The 15,477-nt window shown below is 36.1% G+C and overlaps 1 protein-coding gene across 1 annotated transcript in view; it reads right to left on the bottom strand.

Annotated features, from left to right (window-relative positions):
• Positions 1-1,132: 1,132 nt before the first annotated feature.
• The window catches only part of LOC122791840 (C-X-C chemokine receptor type 3-like), a 98,581-nt gene continuing 84,236 nt past the window's right edge, over positions 1,133-15,477 (bottom strand). The window contains exon 2 of the mRNA XM_044059801.1: positions 1,133-2,711. Within this exon, the coding sequence (XP_043915736.1) occupies positions 1,686-2,711 (1,026 nt within the window). The 3' untranslated portion in view covers positions 1,133-1,685. The remainder of the gene's footprint in view (positions 2,712-15,477) is intronic.

Here is a 15,477-nt window from a genome sequence, read left to right on the forward strand (position 1 = left end):
TATTAATTTAAAATGTTTTTTAAAAAACGGAAAATTAACTATTAATAAAAATTATGGTATAGATTTAAGGGCTTGTTTTAATGTTTGAGGTTTCATTTTTTTGCATACATTTGTATATTTATTTTAACATTTACATAGATTACCTAATTGGTTCTTTAATTGAATAGGTTATTTAAACTGTTTTAGTGCCATGATTTTTTGTATTCTGATGAAGTTGTGACGAAAGCGGAAATTAAATTATTTTACGCTATTACCGGCTGCTGAATTGTGTTCTTTAGCTTCTGTCTGCCATACAATCTTTTTAGTGGTTTTTCTGGCGTATTTTTTGGTGAAATAATGATATGTATTTGAGTTTATGAGTCTATATCTTGCATAAAATGCATGCTACTATGTTCATTCTCCAATCAGGATTTAATGTACAGTTTGGTCATTCTCTAAAAGATATGGACAGATTGAAGGAAAGCAGTTAAGACTTAACTCTTTATTGCTGGGTTGTAAATAATTTATATAAATTTATAAAAATATGTTTATGATTGTAAAAGTAATACAATAGTTTGGAGGGTGTGAGAAAAATAATAATGAACAACAGAAACCATAAATACAGGAAAAAAAACTTTAATACAAGAAAACTCTCATGAAAAGAGACTGTTGCAGTTTTGCTTCTTTCCTTTACACAAAGCGATAACTTTTTTGACCCCATTTCTGATGATGCATTTCATAACATAACGATTACCCACATTCTGGAAAAAAACTGAGACAAAAAAATAGCAAAATTAGAAATGTGCACAAGGCATGATCTGCAGTTAGGATCTCACTGCATGTAATTACTGCTGAATGTTATGAACATTCACTTTTTTCATAACTTATAGATGCTTGAGTGGAACAGTAATACAGTGACTGCTGGTCTGACTAATACCACTTAGCTATATAATTATGTTACAAGTACAAGTTTCTTTGTATGTAGTCTGCATATGTTTCTTTTGTCTCTGTGTATTTTACTATGTTTTCTACTTTTCTGCTGCATCCTGAAAATATGCTGGTAAGTGAATTATAAACCACCCATGGGTGACCATTCACTATGGAAGTGACAGTGTGTGTGCGTGTGTGTGCGTGTGTGTGTGTGTGTGTGTGTGTGTGTGTGTGTGTGTGTGTGTGTGTGTGTGTGTGTGTGTGTGTGTGTGTGTGTGTGTGCATGTGTGTTTCATGCAATGGAATTAAAATTACTTCTCTGGCTTTTTCCCGTGGATTGCTGGCCTGCTCTCTGACTCCCCCTGAGAACCTGAATATCATAAACAGATATCAGAAAAATGTCTGAATGACTGAAGTAAGTTACAGGTGTCCATAACTATTTGACTTTCAGGATACACAGCAGGATGTGTCTCTGTGAATGACTTCTTAGTTTAATACTTCCTTCCTGTTCTGTCGTACTACTGCATGCAAATTGACTCCTTGCATCTTAATGTACTAGAAGCAGGTTGCCAGTGAAAATGGTTAACAGATAACTTTACCAACTGTTGACCATTAACAACACATGGGCCAATTGTCTGATAATGTTATGGGATTTCATGCCATGTTGCTAGTCCTACAACAAAATCCTTTTCAGGAATTTCCATCATAGTGTCAGGAAAAACAGTACCCAATGCCTCTGGCACAGTGACACTTCCCATAATTAATGTCCTGTGGTCCTACATAAATTCTTGACTGGCACCACCAGTAGTGTTAGGAATGTCTGGAATTTTTGTTCGGAATCTGATACTAATGAAGGCATAGAGGAAAGGGTTAAGGCAACAGTGGAAGTATCCTAAACTGACTGTGATGGACAGAGCAATGTTTAGTTTCCAGATGTTGTCACAGTCTTGAACCGCAAAGCCCAGTAGACGTAAAGTGTCGAGTAACATCGTTATATTGTACGGTGCCCAACTCATGAAAAATACAGCAACAAGTGCTATAATGACATACACGGCCCTCTGTCTATAACAGCCTGGTGATTGACACAGAGTTCTGAGGATTAAAATGTAGCAGTAAAACATTATTGCCAAAGGGATGAAAAATCCAATGACATGATAAATGAAACGCATGGTTATCCTCCAGTGTTTGGCAGTTACAGCAGGGAAGTTGTGGATACAAACAAAAATATTACGTCTTTCCTCAAATATTCCTTGAAGAAAAATAAAATCAGGAAGTGTCATAAAGATGCTGATTATCCAAACTACAAGGCAGGTTATTGTGATTGAGACAGTTTTCCTTTTCTTGTACATCTGGATTGCATGAACTATAGAAAGGTAGCGCTCAAAGCTAATACATACCAGAAGAAAAATACCACAATAGAAGTTAATTTTGAATGCTGCACCAAAGATCTTACACATTAAAGAACCAAAAACCCAGCCATGAACAGCATTTGCAGCCCAGAAGGGCAGTGTCATTACAAGCAGAATGTCGGCAATAGCTAAGTGAAGAATATAGACATCGGTCATAACCAGTTTCCGTCTGTATTTTACAAGAACTGCCACCACTGTTCCATTGCCAAGGATCCCCAAAATAAATGTAACCGTGTAAAAAATGGGAAAGAAAATGATATCGAATGTGTAGCTCCTGTCATAGTTGCACAATGAAGAAATGTGGCTGGTGTTAGGCACGTATTCAAAGTCACTGCTGTTCAGCAATGCAATGAGTTCTGAACCATCAATGGTCATTGATGAATCTGGAAGAAACTGAAAACAATACATTTGGTTTAATCATTTCAGTGCATGAGGCAGTGCTATTAAATTTATTTAACGGTATTTTATCTGCATTGGATTACAATGTAACAGCATTTGTCAAGCAAGACAGACAAATTATTTCATCGATTCAGTTTAACTTTTATGTTCTTAGTTACTAATTCCTATTAAGGTTCATCTTAAAATCTCATATATGCTGTGAAATTTACACTGATATGTCATTTAAACATTTCAGTATTACTTGCACTGGTGTATTTACACATGTATGAATGTTATTAACACTACTTTGTTATTTACATCATTTTGTTTACACTAGCGTGAGGATAGCTCCATCACTTAATTTTGCTGTCTGCATGCCAATATGATGTTTCCTGGCTAATGCAGATCTGATAATAACAGATCATAATTGGTCTTGTATAATTAAGCGTGATATCATAGCAGGTACTGGATACTTCATGTTTTGCTCAGTTTCTGTATAACTGCTCTATATCTTTTTGATGGAGCACTAAACTGACACATGGACTGAAGTGCATGGACCATTGCACTTCAACTAAGTTGCATGACTTTATGAATACCAAACAAAAAAACACATCTCCGGGAATGTGAAAGTCTCATTTGTATATTTTATTTATAGATTCACTATGACCTGCTAGAAAAAAGGCCAGGTCCATCACAACAGTGACTTTGTCAGTTAATCTAAAGAGAATCCACAATGTCTACCACCTCCATGTTGGTCCAGTGGCAGTAACAACCACATGGAACATAATAGGTCCTGGGTTCAATCCCCACTCAGGTTCAGTGTCTTCATTTCCCGTTTTGTTGCTAATACAATAATAGGTTAATGGTTTGTACAGTTTTAAGACACTTATAAATTAAAAACCACCATCAAAGTTGTTTCCTTACTGAAAGGAGAAACAACTACTTTGGGATAAATCAAATACTTAAGTATCCAATGACTCCTTATTGGTCCAGTGGTGGTGACAAATATCTAGAATGTGGGAGGTCCTGGTTTCAATACCCAGGCAAGGGTGAGTGGTTTTTCTTTCCTGTTTAGACCTCATATAAACAAAGTATCATGTGATTTCCTTCTATCAATCAACCTTAATCAAGTATATAAAAGTCAAAATAACCTGATTATATAGCACAGTAGTAGTTTGTTTACACTGTATATCTCGAAGGCATTCATAAATTCTAAATTTCAAAAAACATCAAGTCTGCTCTGTATAAAAAGATTCATGTGAACATTGAACTAAATAAATAACCCAGTCACGTTTGCAAAGTACACCAAGTGTAATGCAATATATCCTTTCAATACTATTGTAGCAAATTCCTTAGCGTCTAATACGTCATCAGGCTGAGCAGTGTTCACAAGGTTTACTACCTACTGATAATCCTGTTTGATAGAAATCATCCAATTGTACCATATGCGTATTAAATCTAGATGAGGTACTGTTCACTGCTCTGTGAGAAAACTGGCATTTATCTGGTTAAAAGTTGTTAAACACCTTATCACTCCCTAATATTGGCCAATAATTATGCATGATTTCTGTCATTTTATGTACAGTGCTCCCAAAGGTGATTATGAACCTTATAGTGTCCAGGCTCAGTTGTTTTGCTTTCATTGTAATAAATATGGAAGATCTTCCCTAGGTGTATTTTTATCCTCTGAATTGTTTTTGAGATGTAGTCTTTCTCATATCCCCCATGATTGACTCTATCACTCAAATCACTAGACAGAGTTTGATATTGTTGAGGATTTGAACAAGTATGTCTAATATACCTGTATTGGGCCTTAGGTATGGTTTACACTATGTGTCATTGCTGTCAGCTTTTAGCATGTAATAATGAATTCTTATAGAAGAATTTTAATAAAAAGTGTAGTAGCTATTGCACCATCAGTTTGCTTATTCATTAATACAACTTAAAAATTCAGTTCTGCCCCTGTCAAACTTTATAGTGAATTTCATGCCCATGATTGTATTGCTCAAATAATTGAGGAAGAACATATGAATGTCCCTTTGTCTCAACTAAATCTGCCGGCAAGCATCCAAAACCTTTTCCCACATATGATATATAGAAGAAAAGGATTAATATCACTGTTATAAATATACCAGCAATTACCAGAGTATTTCATTGCATATCTCTCTCTGCAGCATTGTATATCTAAGTTATTATCAGCCATAAAAACCCTTAAAACTCTCCTTTAAATTTCCAAATAAGGGGGGGGGGGGTGATTGATAAGTTATTGGATTACTGGGTAGAATTATGGGTGATTTCTGAACACCTAGCTATGGAACTCGTGGTATTGGATCCATTACCACAGTTTTTTCTATATTCTGTCCAAAATTCACAAATGCAGTAAGAGGTATTGGCTCCTTAACACAACCATTATTAGATTTCTTTAAAAAAAGCCTTAAGTCACTGCATGGGATTATTGCAACAAGGGTTAAAGATACCCCAGAATTTCTATAGTTAATGGCTAATTTACAAATATAATATGATTGTTTTCTTTATAAATTTCATGCACAGTCATTGTAAACTAACATTCTACATGATTTTGGCTTAGGGGTTATACTAGATTTTGGTTAACAAAAAGTGACAAATTTCTGCGTTTAGTGATTTCTTAACTTGGTAAAAATAGCGCTAACCGAAAATGTTTTGTTCTACGATAAAAATAGTTATATTTAACTTAATGGTGGACAGTCATGCGGGATTCCTTTGCCCTACTTATGCATATCTCTTTAAGGGACATTTTGAAAGCAAACTGAAGGCACACGAGATGAAACTGAGTACAGGTAAGACAGTTATCATGGGAGCAAATGGGGGAAATCAGAAGAAGCTGACAACTGAGATAGAGGAGAAAATGACGGAATATGTTAACACTTTCAAGTACTGGGGAGGGTTAGTTGAGGAAAAAGGAAGTCTGAAAGAGAGAGTCAAAACCAGAATCAGATGTGCTGCAGCCAACTGGCACAGAGTGTCAGGGATAGTGTGCAACAGAAGAATGCTACAGAAGCTGAAAAGTAAGGTGTATGAAACAGTGGTGCAAACAGTATTACTATATGGCTGAGAAACGTGCAGTGAAGGCAATGCAGTTGAGGAAGCTTGAGGTGATGGAGATGAAGTGCCAGAGATGGATGATAGGATGTAAATTATGGGTCAGATGAAGAAATGATGATAGAGCATAAGCCAAAGTCATCCCAACTGCAGGGAAGGTCAAGAACAGATTATGGTGGCCGAGTCACATGTGAAGCAAAGCAGAGGATAATTTGGTGAAGAAGATTTAGGAGAGAGAGGAAGAATGCAAAATGAAATGAGGACATCCAGCCAAGAGATGGATGTATCGTGTAAGAGAAGATCTACAACAGTCATGCATGATGGTCAAAGAAGGTAGGACAGTGACAATGAATGAAGAGAGATGGCGACGGTTGAAGTGACACCCCGACCCATATAGAAAATTTGGAAAAGGGAAGTTGATGACAATGATGATTTGCATACCAGTATACTTATTATGGTGATAATCCTTTTCTTCCATTTATCAATATGTGGAGCAGTTTTTTGGATGATTGCTGGTTGACTGGATTAGGATGGAGAGACAGTCTTATATCCTTCCTGGATTATTTGAACAATATGAACATGGGTATGCAATTCACTATAAAGTTTGATAAAGCCATTATTAAATTCTTAGACATATTAGTGACTAAACAAACTGTTTGTATAGTGGGTACTGCCTTTTTTATTAAAGGCTTCTCTAAGAATGCAATATTACATGGAAAGAGTTACCACCCCTAACCTATAGTAAAAAGCATACCCAAGGCCCATCACATGAGCATTAGTCATATTTGTTTAAACCCTCAAAATTATCAAACTCTTTGAGGTGATTTGAGTACTAGGTTCTATCTCTTGGGATGTAAGAATGTCTACACCTCAAAGGCAATTCAGAAGGTAATAAAATATACCTAGGAAAGATTGTCTAAATTACCATGATGCAAACCTGTAAAAACTGAAGCTGGCCAATATATTCATTCCCACCTTTGACAGTAGTGTTCAAAAAAATGAAAAAATCATAAATAATAATTGTCCCATATTAAAGTGTGATAAAGTGATTAACAACTTGTTAACAAATAAATTTCAGGTTTCTTATAAGAAAACCAAACCATATCTAGTCTAGATTTAATAAATATAAAAAGCAAATGGATAATTTCTCCCAAATAGTAACATCACCAGGTTGAATTCAGGTTGAATTCAGTGGACACTGCCCAGCTTGTTGATATGTATGAGATACTAAGGCATTTACTAAAAGAATACTGAAAGAATGCATCATATTAAACAAGGAATAACTTAATAAAGTGATGGCGTTACTTTTTTTAGTTCACTATTCATGTGCATCTTTTGGGTGGCCATGGTGGTGCAGTGGTTAGCGTTGCTGCCTCACAGCAAGAGGTTCTCCAGTTCGATGCTGGGGTGCCTTCTGTGCGGAGTCTGCATGTCCTCCCTGTTGTTGTGTGGGTTTCCTTTGGTTGCTCCGGTTTCCTCCCACATCCCAAAGACATGCTGTAGGTGGATTGGACACTCTAAATTGGCCCTAGGCGTGAGTGCATGCATGTGTGTGTGCCTTCTGTGGAAGGTTGGGGGCCAGGCTGGCAACTCAACACCGTAAAACTCCACTGCCAATCATGAGCAGACAGGTGATCTGCTGTGGCGACCACTAACCGGGAAAAGCCGAAAGAAGAAGATTCATGTGCATCTTTTAAAATAGGGCAGACCTCAAGTTTTTTTTTTTAATTTAGAATTTACAAACACCTTAGAGATATAAGTTGCAAATGTATTACTGATGCCATATATAAACATGTAATGAGATACCACCGATATGTTCACTGGCACAAACTTTAAAACCAGACATCTCACACTATGTTTACTACATAAAATATTACTCAGTAAGGAAAGGGGGTGGATGACTAATGCACATGCATTGTTCAGTTCAGGTTTGAATGAAACATTTTGAGGGTGCATAGACATTATTTAGAAATGTAAAGAAGTTTTTAAGGTCTTTTTATTGCTGATTACTTTGAAATAGACTGCTGCAGGGATAATATATATATATATTGGAGTGCGCTGATAAACACTACCAATTTGAAATGTAATACATCAGGTTGCTTTAACAAGTTGGACTGTTATTTTCTTGGTTCATGTTTATTGGTGGAAGGGTGTCACAGGATACTTTATTTGGTTATGTTAATTGATAGCTCATGGATTTTCTTCAAGATTAATTGGTGAAGCTACTGTTGTTAAAAACTGCTTTTCCTATATTAAAACATTACATGAGTGGCTAGTTATGTTAGAAAAGAAAAGAAAAAACAGACGTCTGCCAGGACATAAATATTCCTGGCCCACTACATGCCTATTGGACATCAACATTAGTTTAGGGGCTCTTTGTCTATGTCTCCATTTCACATATTTCTCTTTCATCGGCCTCTTTTCCCCTGCTCTGTTATCTCCTTTTTGTGTATGTCCTTCATTTCCTCCAAATGTTCAGAAATCTTTGCTTCTTCTCTTGCTTAACTGCTTATTCCTCCTTCTCAATCAAATCCCCCATCAGTTTTTAAAGTACCTCATGATCTCCAGAGTTCCACTGTCTTGTACTGAAATCTAGATCATGATTTCTTCATGCTTAGTCTGCTCTTTTCCATCCATCCTTTCTGATATGGAAATAATAAAAATAAACTGTCCTTTAACATTATAAGAGAAATGTAGATGCCATTTTATTTCTGTCATGATCTATAGGAACTTTATCTATGTCTTTTTATCTACTTTATTTTTCATATCCATTCCCAAGGACATACTGTGCTATCCTTATACAAGCTGCACTTTTTATTTTACACCATTGGTTTACTGCTTCTCATTGCTTCTTGTTACTATCACCCCCTTCCCCTCTGCATCTCTCTGTTTAATTGGTAGTAGCTCATCTCCTCCTTCCATTCTTCCCTTTCTTTTTCTGCAAACCATCTCATTTTCTTCTGCTTTATACTTCTCCTTACAATATCTAGAAAACTTCTGACTAGCTCTCCTTTCAGGCACGTGCCTGTTGTCTTCCAGTTTCTATTACTCTCTTCACCTCTGTTGCCTCCACTTTGTTTTCCTGCCAACATGCCTCTTTATTCTCTAAACCCTACATGAAAAACTCCGAGGAATTTTTCCCCCATGTTTCCATATATCCTCTTCCAAATTTCCAGAACCTCTGTCCAGATCTTTTCTGGCCAGGTACAGTCCCAGAACATATATTTCATGCCTGCATCTTCTGCCATACATCTCCAGCATTTTTAGTCTGTTTTCCTAACCTCTTTAAATAATATTTTTCAGTAAAATACCATCCGTACAACACTCTTAATATCTTATTTCCCTCTCCATGCATTTTCAGCATCTCTGATGTTATTTTCAGGACGTTTCCTCATTCAGCTTACTTGGTCTGCCACCTTTCTTCATTTTCCAATCTTTCCTTATCTCTGTCTTTTTTCCTGGCTTCCTCCACTTTCCCCTCAGGTCTTCATAAATTATAAATCTTTATTTTTTTCATGGTTTCCCCATTTCCCCATAGGATTCATCTTTCCATTCTCTTCTTTACTTTCTTTTGCTGGGCTTCTGCTTCCTCTCTCTTCTCCAGCCATTTTCTCTTAGGCTGTGTATACCCATCCTTCATTTTGTGTTAATTCAAATCCCTGTACTAATTCCTGTCAGATCTTGACTACCACTTGTCCTCTTGTCCCTTCCTTCCTTAAGTCCTGAACTCCTGTTATCTCCCTTATCCTTCCATTTTGTACTTGTTTCTTCCACATGAAAGTACTCCAACCTCCTTTCTCCATACATCTCTTAGTTTCCCTTTGTCCTCATATCATGTTGTCCCATTTCTTTAATGCCACATCATTCATTGCTTTATAATTTCTCCACCATCCTATTTGCCCTTTCCCCTTCTTACCTGCTGATCTCCACCTTACTCTCTATCCACCTAAGTAGGTTATATGCTAAGGTCTTCATTGACATATGTGGGAGTCCCCAGACCACTTTTTTCATACTCGGTTTTTCATTATTTTCTGAAGGTCTTAACTCTGTTCCTTTCTCTATCCACCCTTTTCAAGTACTTCTGTAAGTTTAGTAGTTTGGTGTTCATTGGGTCCATTGACAGGTTTCTTGATACATGTGCTGTAACTGGAAGAATCATCATTCTAATCACATCAGTCCTGCCTGGATGTGTGTATGTTTTATGCCCTCCCCTCTTCAATGTCCCATGTATGTTTTCTCTCCCTTTCTTGAATTGTTTTGTATTGCGTTACATATTGCATCCTTATAAATGCTGTCAGATATAGGGAGTACTCCCTCTGCTAAATGTATTCTACTCCTCCAATTCCTTTTTCCTCCTCTATTATGACCACACTGTCATTTTCTGGTTGCATGCAAGCCCTGAGGCCCTTTCAAACCTTGCAAAAATTGCTATTATTCCTTGCATAACTGCTCACTCCTCCTCCATCAAATTCTCATCAATTCTTTGACATAAGTATGCAATTATGCATGTAAATTAGTAACCCTGACTGCTATGCAGCTCTTCCCTCCATTTGTATGAAATTTTCTCACTTTAATTGCCATATTTTCTATAATTAGAGTGAAGAACCTTGGAGAGGGAATGCAACCCTGTCTGGTCCCCCTCCCTACTTTAGCACACTGGAAACTCCTTCGTTTACCATTTCCTTTGTTTCTGGCTAATTTTAAATTGCAGTATATAAATCACTTACTACTCAAATTAGCTCACCAGTCACAGTCTATGGAAATCAATGAATATATAAACTGGTGAACAACCACGGAAGCAGTCAATTCCAACGATTCGAAAAAGAGCAGCAGTAGGCAAGAATTCTTCAAAACGTAGCTTTTATTCACACAAAACAAACGAACTGGATAAGCGCTTTCACATACGCTATGTATGCTTCTTCAGATCCTGATTCTTATGAATGTACCACTCATTTAAATACTCTACATTCATCAGTTAATTAGAACCAATTGTTCAATAAAATAATTAACTAACCACTTGTACATTTAAACTGATAGTTGAAAACATTGCATAGCTTTTTCTATAAAGCATATAGTCAGGTCATAATAATAATAAAGAGTTATGATTCTGAAGCTGATTAACTCATACAATACTTTTGATGTTCCAAAGTATCTAATACTGTATATTAAATGATTTCAAAAATAAAAATAAACATAATATTAAAAATATAAACGAAAATAAAAGTGAGATAATAAAAAAATGTTTTCCTTTGTTAAAACAAGTGGTATAATATAGAATGTATTATATATAAATAAGTTCATTGCTGTAGAAAGATAAATCATGTTCAGTACATAATTTAATAAATACTTATATAAAATTGATCAATTCTTTAAAATTAAATAAATGGACAAAATGATTTATGATACATAAAATATTTCTTACTTATAGGCTGTAAGTATATTATCTAGATAAAATGTATATATGCATCAGTAAAATAGAAATCCTTTTTAAATATAATGCATTATATACAGAGAGGAAAAACATATATTTTATTGTACAACATGTGTAGCTAATTCCATGTGGGAGTATGAATAAAAGATGGTGTATGACCAAGTATGCAGAATAGTTAGGGAAAATAAAGTCACTGTTATATGTGTATATGTATATATATACACTTGCCCTGAGATGATAAGGAATTATCTTCTTTTTCTAAGTATTGGTTTTATAGATACATATTGATTAATTCCTGGATGTTGGTGTGCTCTCAATTTAAAAATCCAGTATAATTCTCTGGACTCTAATAGATTAGGATTTTCTTTTTCCCTTCTATTGCCTTTTACTATTTCTAGAACTCTAAATTTAAAATGGTGATCTCTATGTTCTAGAATAGTAAAAGGCAATAGAAGGGAAAAAGAAAATAATTCCTTATCATCTCAGGGCAAGTGTATATATATACATATACACATATAACAGTGACTTTATTTTCCCTAACTATTCTGCATACTTGGTCATACACCATCTTTTATTCATACTCCCACATGGAATTAGCTACACATGTTGTACAATAAAATATATGTTTTTCCTCTCTGTATATAATGCATTATATTTAAAAAGGATTTCTATTTTACTGATGCATATATACATTTTATCTAGATAATATACTTACAGCCTATAAGTAAGAAATATTTTATGTATCATAAATCATTTTGTCCATTTATTTAATTTTAAAGAATTGATCAATTTTATATAAGTATTTATTAAATTATGTATTGAACATGATTTATCTTCCTACAGCAATGAACTTATTTATATATAATACATTCTATATTATACCACTTGTTTTAACAAAGGAAAAAAAAATTTTATTATCTCACTTTTATTTTCGTTTATATTTTTAATATTATGTTTATTTTTATTTTTGAAATCATTTAATATACAGTATTAGATACTTTGGAACATCAAAAGTATTGTATGAGTTAATCAGCTTCAGAATCATAACTCTTTATTATTATTATTATGACCTGACTATATGCTTTATAGAAAAAGCTATGCAATGTTTTCAACTATCAGTTTAAATGTACAAGTGGTTAGTTAATTATTTTATTGAACAATTGGTTCTAATTAACTGATGAATGTAGAGTATTTAAATGAGTGGTACATTCATAAGAATCAGGATCTGAAGAAGCATACATAGCGTATGTGAAAGCGCTTATCCAGTTCGTTTGTTTTGTGTGAATAAAAGCTACGTTTTGAAGAATTCTTGCCTACTGCTGCTCTTTTTCGAATCGTTGGAATTGACTGCTTCTGTGGTTGTTCACCAGTTTATATATTCATTAATTTTAAATTGCCTTTATCAAACTTACAAATTTTTCTATATTTGTCTTTTTTTCTAGTATCTTCCAGAGTTATTCACAGCTGGCTGTGTCAAAGTATTTTTGTAGGTAAAAAAATATCATCCCTGTTTGTATTCTCTCTTTCCATAAACTCCATTAGAGACCACCAATTCAGTTATAATTTTCTTCCTTTCAGAAAGCTGTTCTGTCCCTCATGTATTATTCTCAGCAAAATATCATGTGTCCCTTCTAGCACTTTTGCCATCACTTTGATATCTGTGTTTTTAAGATGATTGGTTTGTAATCACTTATTTCCTTCCTCTTTTCCCTCTTTTAGGATCACCATCACTCTGGACCTTTCATTAGTGTCTGTTATTTACCCGGTTTCACTTTATCCTTTTATACTCCTCCCTCTTAACTAGCCATACTACCTGTCCCCTCCCTTGTACAACTCCAGCAGGTATCCATCTGGACCTCAAGCCTTTCTGACTTGCATTGCCATCACTACCTCTTTGATGTATTCCAGCATGGTTTCTGCATCACCTGCTCCCTTGGTATTCCTTCTGCTTTGTATCCCTCTCCTCTCTCTGTCCATCTGGACCTCAAGCCTTTCTGACTTGCATTGCCATCACTACCTCTTTGATGTACTCCAGCATGATTTTTGCCTCACCTGCTCCCTTGGTATTCCTTCTGCTTTGTATCCTCCTCCTTTCTTTGTCCATCTGGACCTCAGGCCTTTCTGACTTGCATTGCCATCACTACCTCTTTGATGTACTCCAGCATGATGTTTGCATCACCTGCTCCCTTGGTATTCCTTCTGCTTTGTATCCGTCTCCTCTCTCTGTGACCTCCCAATGGACTTCCTTTTTCTTCTTCTTTTTCTTTCTGTTGGCAGTATTTCCTAAAAGCTTGCCTATGCTCTCTCCCTCTTTTCTCTTAATGCTTGCTATCTCTCTCTCGCTTTTTTTTGCATTTCCTCACTAGATGTTTCACTGTTTTTCCTCAGTTATCCACCAGTAGTCCTTCAAGTACCAATGCTTTGCTTCCACTGCAGTTGTATCCTTTACTTCTAGTTCAGTTTTAATTACTGTTTCCTGGTATCCTTGGTGCATCTCTGTCTAGACCATTTTCCATATTTCCCTTTGTATCCTGCTCATTTCTTTCAGCTTTATGTTCCCCTTCTCTCGCCTCGTTTTCTACCGAGCCTCTCTCATGGTTTTTCCCAGTACTGCTGCTTTGATTCCATACCACCAGGGTTTCTCCCGTTCTGTCTTGCCTATAGTGCTTTCTAACACTGTCCCTTCAACCAGGTTTTGTAATTGTTACTTCATTCCTGACACTTCCACTTGTAGCTCACCATCTCCATGCCAACCCTTCCTCTTGCTCTCTCTCTGTCCTCATTACCATTGATGCCACTGCATAGTCTGATATGCATCTATTCTGTATTTCAGTCTCTTCCACCATTTTTAAAGGGTCAACTTTCCCCATTATCCTGACCAGTCTGCTGACTTGAATCAATCAGTTTCTGTTAAATGTGTACTCTCTCTTTTCAGGAAGTCTTTCTCCTCTTATATTTTTCCGGGTGACCACTCCCCTATTTCTTTCCACCAACTTTATTCCCATTTTTGACTTGAGGTACTGTAGGCTCTTGATGTTCCCTTCCTCTTTTACCTTTAATTCAGTCTCCTGGAGCAGTACCATATTCCCCTTGCATCTTACTCATTCTACTGTGCATGTTTTTCCTCTTGATTAGTTCCAGGTTTCTACATTCAGTCTGTGCTCATTCCCTTCTGTTCTCTTAGGTTGTGTACTCCCCCACCTCTCCCCATCATTGCCTTTGATCAGCCCTCCCTTCTTGTGTTTCCCTCCCAAGATGAACCTTCAGTTCTTTGGCTTTCACCAATGCTGGACCCTTCTTCCCCCACAGACATGGCTTTGTCACCCTCCAGGTTGTGATTTCAGTACCTCTGGACTTGGCTTAGTCACCTTGTCCTTTTTTCCCAGATCTGTTTTGGCCCTGCCGTTCTTGCTTTCATTTCTTGCCGACTGCCTCCTATATTTTGGATGCTTCTGTTAATCTCTTCCTTTTCCCACAACCACTTTTGTATGTGATCTTACTTTTGTGACAGTTCTATACATCATATTTCACTCTAATATAATGAGGTTGAACCTAAGACTGTTATTTCCATAATTATTTCTTTATCCATTTCTCATATTTTTCATTCAGGTAGCACAACAGTTTTGCTCACTGCTTGACAGAGAAAGCTTATATTTATACGTTGTTGTGTCTTTCGGCTTTTCCCGGTTAGGGGTTGCCACAGCGGAACTCCGGTCCGCTAATGATTGGTAGTTGATTTTTACGTGCCGAGTTACCAGCCCTGACGCACAACCTTCAAAGAAGGTATGCCCATTCGCGCATGTCTTCACACAGAAGACATTCTAGCTGAGAATCGAACCAGACAGCATCTTACTGTGAGGCGACAACGCTACCACAGCACCACCACTGTGGGTAGAAAGCTTATATTTATATGAAAGTACAAATATTATGAACCATGGCATATTATAGGAAAGACTGTGTAACAACAATCTGGTTATTTGTGCTCCCTCCTTTTACCCACTACCCAGCAAAAAGCAAATAAACAAACAAAACAAACAAACAAACAAACAGAAAACAAAAAACAAAAATAAGCCAACCAGCCTTTTTCTTAGGCAGTGAACTGGAATAATCCTCCATCATTTTACAAATATACCATTAAATGATATCAGCTTAAGTGTTCTGGCTTGTCTCAACTTTTCTTATTTAAGTTTATAGCTGTGCGTGCATACATGCTAACATCCTAATACATATCTGGGCTGTACAATTCACATGCCAGCAGCTCTGTAGAGTCTT

The sequence above is a fragment of the Protopterus annectens genome, chromosome 17.part0 (genome assembly GCF_019279795.1).
Source record: "Protopterus annectens isolate FY-2018-M chromosome 17.part0, PAN1.0, whole genome shotgun sequence".
Classification (NCBI taxonomy): Eukaryota; Metazoa; Chordata; order Ceratodontiformes; family Protopteridae; genus Protopterus; species Protopterus annectens.